Genomic DNA, 17,016 nt, shown 5'->3' on the forward strand with positions numbered 1-17,016 from the left:
GGATACCTCAGGAGCAAGGTGCAACCGCCATGTACAGTAGTACCCCAAGCAGGGTATGTGTGGGGATGGGTACTGCCTCTCTCCACGTTATAAGCCTAGCCTCCCCGGCCCCATGCTCCATGACCTTTGAGGCTGAGGGCCATTGCCATCGAAAAAGCTTCAAGCTACCCCAAAGATAGATTGACAAGCTTTGTTCGAAATCTTGCTACCTGATCGCTTCACGGGCCAGAGACCCGACGCCAGACCTCACACGTTCAGTTGACATCCTCATATAAGTCGACGAGTGCCTTTTTGCCGTCAACTTTATAGCGGCAGATTCATACCATTACTGACAACGTAGGTAGTGTTCCACTCGAATTCCTTTTTGTTTTCTTAGTGTGTCTTCTTTTCCCCCCAGTCTCGTTTCTCCATACAAGATGGACTCCTCCTATTCAGACCAAGACTTCGACAACACTTACTCACACAACGCCAGATCGAGAGCCGGTAGCGGGGTGTCTACAACAGAGGGGCTCTTTCAGAACTTGCAGCTTGCCGAGTCTCCGTCCCTGGAAACCGGTTCCTATACCAGCAGCAGCAGACCACCATCCTCGAGGGGCCTGGCCTCACCCGTATACTTAAGTCCGAGCCTGTCCCACCCGCCCACCTATCTTTCCAGCTCCATCTCTCCACATCAACAACACTTTGCACACCTACCCTCGGACACTGAGTGGTTCGAAGCGGAACACGCATCAGTCCACGGCACACCACTGTTACGACTGGAACCTGCACCAGACCACGGGGAAACGCCTTCGACGTCATCGCCGCTGGCATCGATCGAGCCGGAAAGCATGAGGTACTACGCACGCCAGTTAGAGAGTTTGGAGAAAGGATCGTGACTGACACCCATCCAGCGCCGTTGCCGTATCATACGATCCAGGATTCAGCATGGGAAGCAGATCTTCTTTCACTTGGCCAGGTGCGTCAGCCTCCCTATCATGCTGGACGGACAATGCATGCTCACCAGCAGCAACAGTATTGGACTCTGGAAGCGGTCTTTTGCCGCCTGACATGAGCCACCACTACGGATCAGAAGCCAGTTTATCACCGCCCAGCGGATCACGATCGATCACGGGCAGCCCGCCAAGAAACACACTCACGCCGGAACAGAGGGAACTAAAACGCCAACGAGACCAGGCCCGACACAGTTCGAAGATGCACGCTCGCGGGCGAAGGGCGGGAAGTGGCTCCGAATCAGTGTACTCACCTCCAGTAACGCTGGCCGACTTGACGACAGGCACCTCCACGATGCCGATTTATACCACCGCGCCATCTCAAATGTCGCTCATGGCCGAACCTACAACGTCACATTATTTGCCGCCCTTCTCGCCTCCCCTTCCAGATCAAACCCAGACAAACATGTTCTCGAGTCCCTACCCGCCACAGTCGTACATGCCAGACTACAGCTACCAGCCATCTCCGGCCCCGAGTCTACCATCGCACTATGGGTATGTTTCCAACACGGGAAACAATCGGGCGGTTACTGACACCTTCCTCAGCAGCAGACCAGTTATGGGAGACCCGAATCTTGGCATGTACTCAGTTCCACCAGTGATGGGCCCAGGACCTCAAGATACGAGCGGACAGGTACGAGTGGTACACAGCCGACCAAAGCCACAGTGTTGGGAGCACGGATGCAACGGTCGCCAGTTTTCTACCTTCAGCAACCTTCTCCGGCACCAGCGTGAAAAGTCAGGACAGGCCACGAAGGCGACGTGTCCCAACTGCGGCGCAGAATTCACACGAACCACGGCGAGAAATGGGCATTTGGCACACGACAAGTGCAAGAAGAAGAGCAGCAACTGAGCTCCAGCGGGCTGCGGGTGATTCTGGATTTGCATTTCGACTACAATTTCTATTCTGATTTCTGTACACATCTCTTTTGCATGGCGAGATTTTGGGAGGGAATTTGGATTCTTTTCTTCTGGACATTTTATCTTTTCTCTATAAATTTCTTCCCTGGTACATTATGTCTTTTTTTTTTTTTTTTTTTTTTTTTTTTTCGTGGGTTTTTCTAGAATTAGGGGACAGTGAAGGGTGCTTCTCAGGGGGTCGCATATACTAGGGGATGGCGAAAACAAAGCCGAACTTATAGGTGTAGAAGACTGGGAGTTCGGCAGCTTGCTCCAGAAAAGGGAGCCGGCAACAAGGGGGGTTTTGAGGTGTGTTATTTGAGGACCTGTGATGGCGCAGGTTACGAGCCTTCTTTGGCCAACTACTATACCCATTTCATTAAGCAGAAATATGATCAATGTAACAAGCACCTTTGAGTGTGCATCTGCAAAGGTTACAGCTCTTCTTCAGTTCCACCTTGCCGCTATGCAAATCAAGGTGCCTCCTTCCCAATCAGTCCACTTGGAAGAAATGGGAAGTTGGCCGTCAGTCAGACGAACTAGAAGCAGGAGGCACGCACTGGGTCCTTCCCGCTCCCGAGTTCCTACCTCAGAAGGAGGGCTGCAGTCTGACCGTTGCTCCTCCTTCCCGCAGTCAACTCCCGTGGGGCGCCTGCCAGATTGATCCCACAGTGACGTTGTCAGCCTCCAGTTCAAACATCACTTCACCGCCTTATCATCCGACCTCTGACTAACACACCCCGATGCGCAAAATATACAAAGTCCTCACGGCAACATCTGTTTGCTGTCTGCCTTCCAGAGCAAGTGATGTCGGGCCCTACCTGAGGGCTTTTGGCCGTGATGACTGTGGCTGAACCCAAGGTGCGGCCAACTCGGCGGCCATCTTCAATGGCGGCAAATCGACCACCAGAAACTCACAAAAGCCATGTGCTTTCCAACAGTGCACTCGATAGCTTTGATCTCCGCGCGTGGACGGCAGATTGTCGCCAAACACATTACCATGGCTGTGCTTGTCAGGTATGTCTCCCCTGATCAAGGAATGCTCAGGGGCAGCCTTCATGAGGGCTCCTACAGCGGATCAATTCTGCTGTTGATGGGATGACCACGCCGTGCTGATTTCAAATGCAGTCATTTCTTTTCACGCAGACATCACACGATCCAGGGCCATATCCATGAGAGCCCAGCATAGAGCGCTAGCCTATCGTGTGTCCCATCTGCGATCTTCAGGTTCAACTATTCATGGACTCGAACAAGTGCCTGACAAATCCTCGGGCTTTGGCTCCTCTTCCGACACAGCACAGAGCGGGCATCTGGGCCTTTGTGATCGGGAATTTCACCCACAATCCCCAACAGCTCACACAAGTGTCACGATTTTGATACCAACCTCGGTCTCAAGGGGAAAACGCCACTGGGCCATTGGAAGACCACGTCGTGCGAACAAACAAGACTGGTATCATGGCCACAGACAACAAGCGATCTCCAGGAATGCCCTGGCCCAATTAGGAGACTCGAGGGTAGCCAACAGTCGACATCGGGCCCGCACCAATGATGTTTGAGAGAATTCTGCTGGCTGAAATCAATCTCAACTTTCCCCTGGAAGATCTGTTTCAGCGATGACTTTGTTACCCGCGAAGACCGAAGACCATGCGATAACATTCAGCGGGGAGTTGCTGCTGTCAAGTCTGGCATAAGGGTTACACAGCCGCGCTAGAAATAGCTCCAAACCAGAACATGTCAACCACCACCTCAAATCGTGTTGGACACTCGTGAATGGGCAGCGTCCGGGCTCGTGCTATGACAGTGCGAGCAGATGACCAAGTGGTGAGTGCAATTCTTCACCTCTCACCGTATTTTGTGACAACGCGAGCATCCGAGCTCACCCAGCATGCTGGGTCCCTAGCCATTTCCGCGGCCACTGTGCCACCAAGATGCCTAATGGTGGCAGGGAGCTCAAAACACCGAGTGTCTTCTTGCGAGATAGCATGGCGACCCGGGTCTGACTCGGCCCATCGGCTCCGGCGAGGTGTCCGGCGGTCATGCTCGCTAATGAAGATCCGACAGCTTCCGGAAGGTCAGACGTCCGTACGGAGGCCGTGGCCCGGCTATATCTCCGCGATTCAATGCCAAGACCGGATTTAGATCCAACTGTACCACAACGACGTCGGCATCGCTCTGGAATTGTTCGAGAAGCGGTCATCATATCATGCATGGTAAATCACTGCGTCTGAAGGCGATTTGAATCATACGAACGGTCACATATGCTTGTGTTACCCATCGCTCGGAGTCCGGATCATCAGGAGGACGTGTACGGCACAAGCACAACCGAGCAACCCGACAGTTGTGCTGCGTCATGTTCTTCCATGGAGCGTTTGCCTTTTTGGAGCGTCAGCAGCCACCGGCCATATAGGCGCCCCTCGGGGATGAGCTGACGGAGAGGATCCCGTCGGCCCGCAAGCGGATTTCCACCTACCAGGTCTGGCTGGCAGAACTGGTGAGTTTGGCAGTACTTTCTTATTCTGTTGGCCCGGCATACCTGTTGGTGCACATCTCGTTGGTCAGTCTCCAGACCGGTCTGTTACCAACAGTTGCTGCGCAGCAAGTGAAGCGCAGCAGCCCGGTAAATGCATATCAAGGTTTGTTTCGCTGCAATCACACCCCCTTACCAGAAGGCAAGCCTCCCTTGTTTTCTGTTTCTTGGGTGCGATTCAACCATGCAAGGACGGTTCCTGACTCTGCAACGATGTTATGAAACACGACCACGGCATCTGGGGATCGTAAGTGCATTTTCTCCTGGTCATAAATTTTTACTGATCGGTGGAGATTGTTGTTATGCGCCCGGATTGCTGTAAACAAGAATGAACTGTGTTTGTCTGGCAACGGTCCCATGCGGGTCAACCATTTGCGGCTCCATCCCGTTTCCCCGAGGCCCGTTACACCCCGGTACCGGGGCCCGCTTCCAACATTGTCGACTCCGGCGCCGCTCTGCCGTTGGCCACTTGAGCAGATAGTGAAAAAGACTTGGGTGCAGGCAATCTGTGGAGAATGGCCCGGGTTCTTCTTTGAGATGCCGTTGCTGTCTCGGTGCTGGATCCGTATCGAGACCCGGAGAACGGGACACCCCCGGCAGGCAGCAGCGACCGGTCCCTGTCCAAGCACGGCTCGTTCGTCTTTTTTTATCTACGGTCAGCCACGATATCAACAAGAGGACGCGCTTATTTCCTAGCTACAGGGTGGAACCAGGTGATGCGACAACACCAGCCCCCGTTGCAACATCGAGTGGCCAGCTCAACATTTTCAAGGGAATGAGACAGCTTCTAGAAAGACACTGCGCCGTAGGGGGGCGTCCCATGGTGACCCGATGATGGCTGGGTTTCACCTGGGATATGGTATGGTATCACTGGGTGCTTCTCGCGGCTAGCATTCACGGATTGCGTCTATACGAACCCGCCAGTGCGATAGGCGGAAGGCAGATGTCAAGTTTTGTGGATTACCCGCGGGCGGACCAAGGTGACGGTGCGATGCACCACCAGCTAAGCCCTGGAACCCGGTGAGCTCCACACCGGGTGCGAGGATCCTTGTGGGGTTTTTTGTTTCCTTACAGGACTAACGACGCCATGAGGAGGGGTGGTGACAGAGAGACGGATGGCGCTCACCATGTTGGCCGGAACTTTGGCAGGGATGGGTATCCGAACAACAGGTAGTTTTTCTGATTTGCTCCGTGATAGCGGTACGATATCGAGATGGCGAGATAAGACCGGCGGGATGGAACCATGGCGTTCTTGACAAATCTCACTGCTGCGACTCAAAGTGGCGGCAGGATATCAGATCTCATGGTGTACGAGACGAACCGGACAGGGCCCAACGACTACGCTTGTGTTCAGTTTTTACCAAGGCGGAGTTGCACAAGCGCTGCGCTGGCAATAGACGGGGGGTGGGGGGTGTTCTTGAATTGGAAACCGGTAATGAGAATGATTTCTATTGTTGTCGAGGATTACTGGCTTGTGGAACGGAAGTTGTGGTGGTTGGGGGAGATGGTTCACACACGACGAGATGAGGTGTGGCGCATGGAGCCAGAGTTGTTGTCGAGGACAAGCCAGAAGACGTCAATAAACTGCTAAACTTGGAGGGTTTGTTAGGGGAGGTATTTTTCCCGTTGCTTGGTTTTGATGGTTAATGTGTTGTTTTGATGGTTAATGTGTTGGTTGCAAGAGCATGTGGTGTTTCAATATTGCATTTCCGATATGATGATTATTACTGATGACGATGGGATGAACTTTGTCAGCTAACGAATGCATTTTTTGGTTGTGAGAACGCCTCAAAACGTGGCACATGCAGGGAATTACAGATTGAGGACCCCGATAAATCCGGGCCGTCTTGTCGATGAGAATAAATCCGGCCAATACGACGGTCCATGCTATATAGGTAGACGGAGATGTCCGTTTTGGATGAGACGGTTTGTGTTGTTGTTGTTGTTGTTGTTGGGGTGTGTTTGAATGGAAATGCGGGGAGAGGAGAGGGGGAGTTTGCTTGTTTAGGTTGACCGCCGTCTTCATCAGGAGGCCAGACAGGGCAAGCAGTAGCAAGCGATGCTTCATGTGCCGCGGTGAGGCAGCGAACATCCCGCGCGATGTTTTCCCGTGAAGGAGACGATTGGGTTGGGGGCTACCGAGAGTGGTGGTGGTGGTGGTGGCGGTGGTGGTGAATAGAGGGGTGGTGAATGGAGGGGTGGTGTTGTTTTGGCACGTGCAGCTTGAGGGATGTGGGAGAGATGCCGGGTGGGAGAGAGATGTATGCACACCTTGCCGGGTTACCTAAGCTGGGGGGTAGGGGTAGAGCAAAAACGGAGGATATCTATCGATTTACTGAATAATTTTATGCTGGTGGAAGGATCTGCACTATTGACGTTATCCGCCTCTAGCGCGCGTTAGTTCGCGCTTAAGACCTGGGAAATTTGGAGCTCTTGGCAGCTGCGGCGGATTACCTGAAGGAAGGCAAAAGGGTCAAACAAGCGCGGTTTTTTTTTTTTTTTTTCCAAAGATGGATTTGGAAGGAGGGAGGAAGTATTGGCTTTCTAGAATCTTACATGTGCGATTGTCAGATGCAGGTTGCTGGCGCTTGTGAGAGCGCGAAACATTTGTTGATGGTGCAGGCGAGGCTGGGGCGGGAGGCTGCGGTGGTGATTTGGGGGGTTGGCTGAATGTCAGGCGTAAAGCCCCACTATTGGGACGCTGAATGTCAACACAACACAGCGTTGTGGCTGCTGGGTTAGAAGCCGCCCATTCTTCACGATTTTGATAGGGGACGGAGTGGTTTGCACCTTCCCACTGCCACGCAACCTTCTTTCATTCGGGAACAGATCAACAAGTGCAGGAGCACCTCAATCGTTGCGTGGGTCTTGGACCGTGTGGCTGCCGTTTTTGGAGGGTGTAAGTATCTTTTGCAGGCAGGAGCAACTGGGGGGGGACTTTTGTTCACCATTCATCTGCAGCAGCTTTTCCCACCAAATTCGCTGCCCAATTATCAACAACGGCAACAAAGCAAAACGGGGGACATCGCCAGTGATCAGCCAGAACTGATTGACACTGTGTGTGCTGGCACGGGGAGGCGTATCTAGAAAGACGAACACGACGAGGTTGATCGACAGCAAGCAACAATCAATATTACATTTGTCCCTCGGGAATTCACACCACCAAGGGACTTTTGTTTGAGTGTGTGTAGGTGCGGTTATCGATCTGAGCGGGCAGCGGCGGGCCACGCCACAACGCGACCACCACCACCACCGTCAGCTCAAAACTTACATCACACATACCAGACCCGGAACGGACCAGCTATCAGGCCGATATTCTTGACCTGCCACCACCACCACCTCCTCCCCACGTTTTTTCTTGTCTCTGTGGACTGGGCCGCGGTCTCTCCAAAAGGCGAAACTTTTTTTTTTATTCTATTTACCACGCCACCGGTCTGCGTGCTGAAGCCGCCCCCCACCCCCCTACCTACCTACCTACCTAAAGGCCCTCTAGGGAAATTCTTGCGATTGGAGGTTTTGGGGCGTGGAGAAACGTGGGTGTGTGGTGCAGGCTAGACCAGCTCACCGGCCTCGATCCTGGCCTGGAGATTGAGATCTAGAAGTCTCGGGTTGAAAAGTTACCGGGTGATCAAAAGGGCTTGGGATTCTGATATTGTAGAAACTGCAAGGGGATCTAGGCACCGGGTGCGGGATAGGTTCGGCATTGAAGGGGAGGGAGATCGGGCAGAATTCTCGGGGTTTCCGGATTGTGGAGGGAAGAGGTCGGTGACGGGCTGGGAGGAAAAGTGGGAGGGGAATTGCTGTGCGGGCCGGTTGCCGTCCGCTAAAGTTTTGTTGTTGATCAACGGAATTGACAGCAGCCTAGCGATGGCAGGTCTAGTTGTGGCCTCTGCTCGGAGGCAGCAGCGGAGGAAAAGGGTTTTCCAGTCTGTTTTCAGCGGGGAGGTTACCAGTACCACTACGGTAGCGGGAGTTCAGTATCCAGATCCGGGACAGGGGTTGGGGGGTTTGATATTAGGGAGTGGTGCTGGTCATAGTGTTGACCCCTATCTTGCTCCTTCGTCGTCGGCCACGTTGGGGCATAGCACACCTGAACCACAGCCACCACATCCATATGCGCCAGGTAATGAGTATGCGTCAGGTAATGAGCACCAGAGGGCGTATGATCAGGCGTGGGAGGTTGTAACTTCACGGGTGGCTCTCCCTGCGAGTGCTGCCGGTCCAGCTCCGGGAGCGGGGGAATCAAGTTCCGGCTTATCACTGGAGAGTTTGACTGCTGCCCAAGGGCAACCTCAATCACGGCATCGGAGGAACCAGAAGGTAGACGAGGAACGGGAGCAGTTTCTGCAGTGTTTGTCCCTGCTAGAGAATGCAGAGGCTGTGCTACCGGAAGCGAGGGAGAGGAGGGACGTGATAGGGTGGTATGTAAGCCAGGTGAGGACGCACTTCGCCATGTGGGTGGTGCCCCTTTTGGCGGGGGGGTCGGACACCGCTGCTGCTGCTGCTGCTGCTGCTGCTGCTGCTGGGACTTTGGCAGCTCAAGGGGTTACCCACCGGAGGCATCAGAGGAATAAGCATTCGGTTGATTCTACTGCTGCCGGAGGTGGCCGGGAGTGGAGTGGAGGGAGCCAGTATGATAGGCATATGGCTGTGGTGATGAGCACGATTGAGACGCTGGAGGGGGCGTTGGGCATGTATTTTGAGGGGTTGAATTCGTTGTTGGAGGGGTTGAGACGGGCTTCCGGGGAGGAGGACAATAGCTCGTTTGGGATGAAGTTCAAGAGGGATATTCATGCGCTGATTGCGAATTCTGCCTCGCAAGGCGGGGTGATGGGGAGTGTGAAAGTTGTTCTGACGAAGCTGGCCGGGGTGATATTGGGTGTGGAGGGGTTGATGGTTAGTTTGGGTAGTAAGAAGGGGCCTTGGGGGGCGCCACCGGCTATTCCCCAGGAGACCGATTTCGCTGTTTTGACGGCAAAGAGAAAGTTGGGGGGGTTGGTGAAGCAACTGCATAATGTTGGGTTGACGGGCGAGAGGTTTGAAGTGCTGTTTGCGGAGGTTATGAACGATATGATGTCGAGATTTGTCAAGGGAGCTTATGCGGGAGTCTGGGCGGCGAGCGATCCTGAGGAGGGGAATGTAGTTGGGGGTGCTGGGACGGCTGCGGCCAGCAGTGTTTTTACGACTTCGAGGGGGTCTGGAGGGGATACGACAGTGCCAGCTGCCACCTCTGCTTGTATCAAGTCGCTCAAGGACTGGGTCGAGAACCGGTATGCACAGTTGAATGTCCAGGTTCTGTCGTGGATCAACGCGACGCCGATGACACTGGCCGATCTCAAGGCATGCCAGTCACTGGCTTTGGGCCGGTTGGCTGCGTTGCGTATTCAGGAGCTGTTCGACATTGTTCTTGCCTGGCCGGATGCTAAGGGTGCGCTGGAGGATTTGAAGGCTACTATCACGACTACTGCTCGGAGACAGTTGCTCACGGCAAACTTCTCGAAGGCGCTGGAACAAAGATTGTTACATCCTGGGTGCAGCACACTAGAGATTTTGCAGACGTACATCCACATCATCAAGACATTCCACGCACTTGATCACAGCAAGGTGTTGCTGGGGAATATCGAGCCAGGACTGCAGCTGTATCTCGTCCAGCGTGAAGACTCCGTGCGGGTAGTAGTGGCCGGCCTGCTGGCCAGCAAAGAGGAGATTGAAGCTGCAGCAAAGGTTCAACAGGTTGACGAGGACGAGAGATTGCAGCGAGGGGCGTCCGGTCCCAGAGCTGCTGCTGCCGACCTCGGGCGAAGAGAGATCAAAGCGCAGGCATATTCGACGCCAGGTGTTGCTGGTTCATCAACGGCTACGACATTCAAAACACCCACCACACGCAGCAGGCAAGGGAGGGATAGCAACCCATCGACCCCTGCTCCAGCACCAGCTCACAGGCAGGGACCAGTTCTGGCCCGCGCGAAGAAGGTCAACAAACTGGTCGAGCTCGCCAAGCTCCTCAACGAATCCGCCTCTGTCCGTCGCGCTGGTGCCACGGATGATGACCAAGAACTGGACTGGAACGACCTCAACTGGGTTCCTGACCCTGTTGACGCTGGCGCCAACTACAAGCGTCCCAAGTCCGAGGATGTGATCGGCACCTTGATCTCGGCCCTGGGAGCAGAGGATGTTTTCATCAACGAGTTCACCGCTGTCATCGCCGAGCGTCTGTTAGGAGACCCCAAATCTTTCGAACAAGAAATGCGGGTGCTCAACCTCCTCAAACGACGCTTCGGAGAAGCCGCCCTCCAAAAGTGCGACGTTATGATCAGAGACATCCAAGAATCAAGAAAGCTGAATTCCAAAATCCGAAGAAATAACGCCGGTGGCCCACAACCATCCAATATCCCAGGGCAACCCCCAGTGCTGGCTACACCGGATAACAAGGGCAAGTCAGTCGCCACTCCCCAGTCTTCTGAGAAGAACAAAGAACAGAAAGACACAGGATACCACGCTCGCATCCTCTCCCGCATGTATTGGCCCGCTTTTGAAAAGGAGCACTTTCTCCTCCCGGCTCCGATTCTCGACTTGCAAAAGCAATACGAAAAGGGGTATGAGGATCTGAAATCGGACAGAAAACTCACCTGGCTCAACCAGCTGGGTCAGACGAGGGTGGAGCTGGAGTTGGAGGATAGAACGGTGACGGTGGACTGCGATACCGTTCAGGCGACGGTTATCTATGCGTTTCAGTCGTCATCGGATTCCTCGACGACGCCGGTCAAGAAAGCGGTGGATGATTTGTATCTTGAGCTTCAGCTCGATGAGGATCTCATTGCGGCGGCGTGTGACTTCTGGGTGAGGAAGAGGGTGCTCAGGAAGGTTAGCACGGCGGATGGGGGCGTGTTTGTCGTTTTGGAGAGGCTGTCTGATGAGACTGTGCCTGTGGGTGAGGATGCTCAACAGGGCCAGGCGGTAGAGGAGAAGGGCAAGGAGAAGGAGGCGGCGGCGGCAGGGCCAAAGGAGGGAGGGGCGAAGAAGCTGAGTGATAAGGAGAAGGAGAAGAGGGAGGTGTATTGGAAGTACATTCAGGGGATGCTCACAAATTCGAGCGTGACAATGCCGATCAATCAGATAGCCATGATGATGGGGGTGTTTGTTATAGGGGGGTTTTCGTGGAGTCACGAAGAGCTGCAGTCGTTTTTGGGCGAGAAGGTGGAGGAAGGGGCGTTGGAGGTTGTGAGTGGGGGGAAGTATAAGTTGGTCAGGAAGCGAGAGAATGTATAGGATTATGAATAGGATGGAAACTGTAGCTCTTTATTGAGATCAGCAGGAGGTAGAGATACTACGAGCAACCTATTTATCAAACGCGATGTTGCAATGTCTTGTAGAGCTTTGATTACAGCTCTGAGCGTGATGCTGCCTACCTGCCCAAGGTTGATACAGCCACATCGAGAATTCAACAAGCAATTGCTAACCAGTCCTGTAAACATCCATCCCGCAGAACAAACACAAACAAGCCTTCAAATTGTATGATGAGCGAACACCACCTCTAATAAAACTGAGTCGGGTATCACCAAGCACTCCATACTCCCTCCCCCTTTGCTGTCTAATCTGTCGTTGCTTATGCACCCCATGAAGCCACTGCGACATGTATGCTTTCCCATCCAACAAAGCCAGCCAAGCCGTCAAGTCCTCATAACAAACCCCCATGGGCAAACCACCACCAGCCCATCCCCACCATCGCCATCGTCCCCAGGAAAACCGCTCCCTCCTTGGTACTCCAAACCAACGCCAACAAACCCACCACCAGCTCCCTCCTCCTAGCCGTCTGCCTCCTCCCCCAAGCCCAGACATCAATATCGACCGGGAGCTTTTTCTTTCCTACAACTTCCCCCTCCAGCTTCTTGTCTCCATCAGGCAATGGCACCCTCCCCCTCCAAAAAACAGCCCTGTGATCCGAACTCCGCACCACAGGCAAACTCCCATACACGCCCGTCTCGACCTCTGCCCCCTCGGCAGCGCTGAACAAAACCCGATCTGTCCACGCCGGCCATCGGTGCGAGGCAAATTTCCAGGGAACCTCGCTCCCGTCTGCTGCGGCAGCCTCATTCACTGCCCCTTCTGGCGAGTCCAGAATATCGTACTTGTATGTTGGGCCAAAGGTGACCTCCGCCTCGGACATTCCGTGGAATGTCCTCCCGGCGAGGCGTTCTTGAGTGAGCTGATCCCGGGAGAAGAAGTGGCTGTGGTGGTTTTCGGAGGCTGGGTCAAAGCTGGGGAAGGCAGAGCCGGGAGGGGGTGTGGTGGAGGAGATGCGGTAGTTGAGGTCGCCCGCCACAAAAAGGTGCGAGGTAGGTTTGAAGATGGAGATGTCTTGGAGCCGTCGCTTTTGCTCTGGCGTCAGGGCGGGTGTGTCGTCACTGTCAAGCGAGAAGGTGGAAGGCGGAGAAAGCAGCGGCGCGTCTTCCTCCTCACTAGAATCCATACTCCCCGTCCTCTCCAGCGGCATCGACCTCTCCCCCGCCCCCAACCTATCCACCCGCGTCGTCGCCGGCCTCTCCCCAAACACCCCCGGCAGCACCACCCGCGGATCCTCAAACGTCAACCCACCCACCACCGCCCTCCAATTCGCATTCCTCTTCTTGAGGTTCCACTCCATAGCCGCCAAATGCGTAGCCACAAACGTCAGCTCCTGCCCTTGATAGTTCACCCTCACCCCCACCGCCCCCTTGTTCCCCATCCCGGCGGCCCCAAACCCCACCTCCCCTTCTTCTACCGTTCCAGAAATCCTCTCCGGACAAAGCGCAAACACCAACAGCGCCGTCATGCCCACGTTCTTCCCCTTCACAAGCGTGTACTTTTGCCCGGCAGCAGCGAGATTCAACGCCTGCCCAAAAGCGTCGTAATACCCCCTCAACCACCACTCCCCGAGGAAGGAGTATGACAGCGGTGCAATTTCCTGGAGCGACCTGAACCCATCAAAGTTAGCAAGAAACCATCCGAAAAAGATCAGACGGCGGACTGGTGTGGGGTGGGCGGGTGAGGGAAAAAAAAAAGAAAAAAAGAAAAAAAAAGAAAAAAAAAAAACATACATCACCACCAGTTCGGGCAAACCATCTTGTCCCAGCAGCGCATCCCGCAAATGCCCCCCAAAAACAGGCACATCAACGACATTCTTCGCGCAGTTAAACGTCAGCACCAGCAGCTCCACCCCCGCCTTGGAAAGCTTCATCCTGCCGTCGGTGGCCGTTTGAGGAGCGGTGACGTCAATGTCAATGTTGATGCCCGCCGTGGGAGGGAGGTTCGCCGTGCTCCCCGCTTGCAAACCCATTGCTGCTTGCGTCGAAGATCTTCTGGTACGGACCAAAAGGTGGAAGGAGTGTTGTAACAAGTGTGTCAGTAACGTATTCAGGCTGTTAGTGTGTCGTCGCAACGGGAAAGTTGGGGAACTGAAAATAGAATCGTGTGAGGGGAGCTGTTTAAATGGGAATGAGCCCTGACAAAGCCAGTCTGCTCCTCCCGTAAAAAAATAAAAAATAAAAAAAAATAAAAAAAATAAAAAAAATAAAAAATATAAGAAAACCAATCAATCAAGGGAGCAATTATTAAGATCGATTCTATTAGTTTATCACACACCAAAAGATAACTCTTCTAGAACAAAAAGAAAACCTCAGGTATCTAACCTACATCCCTTCTTATACACATTTTCCTGCCTAGCTGCTGCTTCTCTGCTGAGTGGTGTACGTACTCGGTTACTGCCCGCCAAGCAAAAGTCACTCACTCGGTCTATGACTGCGTATTCTGCAATCTGCGTGTGACATTCACACAGCCTCACCAGAACACCAGACACCGACTTTTCCATGCAGCACACAAAAGGAGGCTGAGCCACCCGCTTCAGTTCAATGGTCGCTTTGCGAACATACTACCAGATCAAAACCGGGAATTATCCTGTAGCAGCAGTCATGCTTTCACACAAAAATCACCTGCAGACTTGTGAAGAGCAAAACAAGACCTGAATTTATGAAAACTACCTGCCGCCATGCATTGCCTGCCGTCCCCAGTTCAGTCTTGAGTGCGAGTCGCCTTCCCAAACCCGGACCCGGCGCAGCTTCCTAGTTCCACTTATTCCCGTCCGGCTTCTCCGACCATGACCGCAGGGAAAATTCTCCGAAGAAGGTCCACGGAGATGGTACAGTATTAGCTAGTGCATGATCCCATGGTCCTCTCTCCTGAATCACATCACCGCCAGCGGCCAATCCATCCCACTCCGCAGTTTCCCCCAACCAGCCATTCCCATGTGTCATAGCCTCCTCGACTCAAAACCTCCCTGCCAAGCAATGCAACGACATGCCTCTGGATCTCCAACTACGCCTCCGCAAGCCCTTTAAAAGTACCACTGGGAAGCGGAAATCACCAAGGCCGCAAGTTCGGCTTTGCCAGATCTCCATCTCATCTTGCCCATCATTGCAAAAGAAAACGCTTCTTCCCCTGACCTCCCCACAAGCGGATCCCGATGCGATGAAGTGCAAGTGACGAAAAGGCATAATGGAAAAAAACAGAAAACAAAAACAAGAAAGAAAAGTTTGAGCGCGATAGTCCGTGTCGAAAGCGGTGTGCCTTGTGTTGTCAATCTGCTGTGGCGACCCGAAAAACCAGCTGCTCGAAACCGTCGACAGACAAGCAGTCTCCCCAATCCAACCAAGTTGCGCAGCATTATGTTGAATCTGGTCCACCGACAGCCGACCGTCTCCCGATATTCGACACCCCGAACAAGTCAGAGTGCCGGGCATGCCGTTCGTCCGATCAGTTTACCCAGTTCGAAATCCTCTCCAAGCTCCTAGCCATAGGGACCAAGCAGCTTGCGAGAACACTTGTGAATAAACAGTCATCCGAGCCAGAAGGAAAGGGGGGAGGGAAGGGGAAAGGGGGGGGTCATAACCGATGAGATGCCGAAAAACGAAAAAGAAAAAGACGCAATTCGTAAAACTGGGTGCTGAGGCGTGTATCTGCTATCGATGCTGATCCGCTCCCGGCAGAGCACGAGAATGTGCTCTGCCGTAGAAATCAAGGACAATTCATAGTGGGGGCCGCAGGTCGACCATAACCCACACACAATCGATGAGAATCCACTAATGCTACAACCCAAGGGGAAAGAGGGTTCCGTGTGAAAATTGCCAGTATCAGGTGCTGCTTCACTCCATGGGGCGGTACTGTTTGGAAGCATATCCCGTGCCAGCGCCTTGACCTTTAGCGGCCGAGCGCAGCCTATTTATCGCAAACTGATTGTCAGCACTCCATGTCAGCATTGTCCCTCCGGCCAGCGTTGATGAGCACACCAAACTCGAAGGAAATATGATTCCTTACTAGGAATGCTTTTGGGCTGTAACTCACATCCTGTCGCTTCCTCCGACGGCACGGTTGGTCTCGGGGGTCTCGCCGACCTTCCTGGTTCCGCGGGGGGCAGCGGGCTGGCTCTCCTTACGGGCGGCCGCAGTGTTGTCCTTGGATTCGGCGGCGGCCTGACCGGGCTGGTTGGCAGCCTGCTGGATGGCCTGGGCGTTCTTCTGATACTTGTACACAGTCCAGTCAAAGACATAGTCGTACTGGAAACCCTCGCGGACGAAGAGGTCGCGGAAGATCTTGCGGAGGTAACTGTAGTCCGGCTTGTCGTCGAAGCGGAGCGAGCGAGTGTAGTTCAGGTAGATAGCAAACTCGTTAGGGAACCCGCGGCACAGCACATCGGTGGGCGTCGTCATCTTCTTCTCCATGATGCGGTCATACTTCTGCTTCTTGGTGGCAGCCTTGAGTCCCTGCCAAGGCAGAGAACCACGGCAAAAGTAGAGCATGACATAGCCGAGAGACTCCATGTCGTCACGGCGAGACTGCTCGACGCCCAGGTGAGTGTTGATAGACGCATAACGAGCGGTGCCAGTCAAGTTCTTGTTCTCTCTGTAAGGAATGTGGAAGTGCGTCTTGGGGTCGCGGTACTTCTTGGCCAAACCGAAATCGATCACGTTGACCTGGTTGCCGCGCTTACCGATACCCATGAGGAAGTTGTCGGGCTTGATGTCACGGTGGATGAACGACTTGGCGTGGATGTACTCGATGCGGGAAATCAACTGGTCGGCCAGGAGCAGGACCGTCTTCAACGAGAACTTGCGGTTGCAGAAGTTGAAGAGATCCTCCAGGGAGGGGCCGAGGAGGTCCAGGACCATGGCATTGTAGTCGCACTCGGTGCCGAACCACCGCACGAAGGGAATGCCGACACCACCGGCAAGGGACTTGTAGACGCGGGCCTCATATTCCAGCTGGGGGTGCTTGGCCTTGACGCTTTCGAGCTTGATGGCAATTTCTTCGCCCGAGATGATGTTGGTGCCCAGGTAGATGTCGCCGAAAGAACCGGAACCGATCTTGCGACCGATGCGGTACTTGTTACCGACGCGAAGATCCTATGCGAACATGTCAGCTGTCATTTCGAACAAGATGTTTTTTTTTTTTTTCATTCGCTCCGATCGACGGCCATCAAGGCCATGATGGGGAAAAGCGAGATGCATCATCGCCGACCGAAGAAGGGGATGCGTACCATGGTAGTCATGCTGTTGGCGGATGTCATGT

The 17,016-nt window shown here is 53.8% G+C and overlaps 4 protein-coding genes across 4 annotated transcripts; 2 read left to right on the forward strand and 2 right to left on the reverse strand.

Moving 5' to 3' along the window:
- The first annotated feature begins 136 nt into the window (after nucleotides 1–136).
- On the forward strand, nucleotides 137–2,328 carry QC762_118820 (uncharacterized protein). The gene is made up of 4 exons (XM_062886319.1): nucleotides 137–832; nucleotides 891–955; nucleotides 1,013–1,484; nucleotides 1,536–2,328. Exons 1-4 carry the CDS (start codon nucleotides 417–419, stop codon nucleotides 1,840–1,842), a joined length of 1,260 nt encoding a protein of 419 aa, XP_062749391.1. The 5' UTR covers nucleotides 137–416; the 3' UTR covers nucleotides 1,843–2,328.
- A 5,955-nt stretch (nucleotides 2,329–8,283) lies between these two features.
- Nucleotides 8,284–11,685, forward strand: QC762_118830 (uncharacterized protein; the record flags this gene model as incomplete). The annotated part of the gene is made up of 1 exon (XM_062886320.1): nucleotides 8,284–11,685. The coding sequence occupies one exon, from the start codon at nucleotides 8,284–8,286 to the stop codon at nucleotides 11,683–11,685; it is 3,402 nt and encodes a 1,133-aa protein (XP_062749392.1).
- A 21-nt stretch (nucleotides 11,686–11,706) lies between these two features.
- On the reverse strand, nucleotides 11,707–13,732 carry QC762_118840 (uncharacterized protein; the record flags this gene model as incomplete). Its single annotated transcript, XM_062886321.1, has 2 exons — nucleotides 11,707–13,370; nucleotides 13,494–13,732. The coding sequence occupies 2 exons, from the start codon at nucleotides 13,730–13,732 to the stop codon at nucleotides 12,095–12,097; spliced, it is 1,515 nt and encodes a 504-aa protein (XP_062749393.1). The 3' UTR covers nucleotides 11,707–12,094.
- A 1,861-nt stretch (nucleotides 13,733–15,593) lies between these two features.
- HRR25 (serine/threonine protein kinase) lies at nucleotides 15,594–17,014 on the reverse strand (the record flags this gene model as incomplete). The annotated part of the gene is made up of 3 exons (XM_062886322.1): nucleotides 15,594–15,666; nucleotides 15,793–16,850; nucleotides 16,985–17,014. The coding sequence occupies 3 exons, from the start codon at nucleotides 17,012–17,014 to the stop codon at nucleotides 15,594–15,596; spliced, it is 1,161 nt and encodes a 386-aa protein (XP_062749394.1).
- Nucleotides 17,015–17,016: the final 2 nt, after the last annotated feature.

The sequence above is a fragment of the Podospora pseudocomata genome (assembly GCF_035222375.1).
Source record: "Podospora pseudocomata strain CBS 415.72m chromosome 1 map unlocalized CBS415.72m_1, whole genome shotgun sequence".
NCBI lineage: Eukaryota > Fungi > Ascomycota > Sordariomycetes > Sordariales > Podosporaceae > Podospora > Podospora pseudocomata.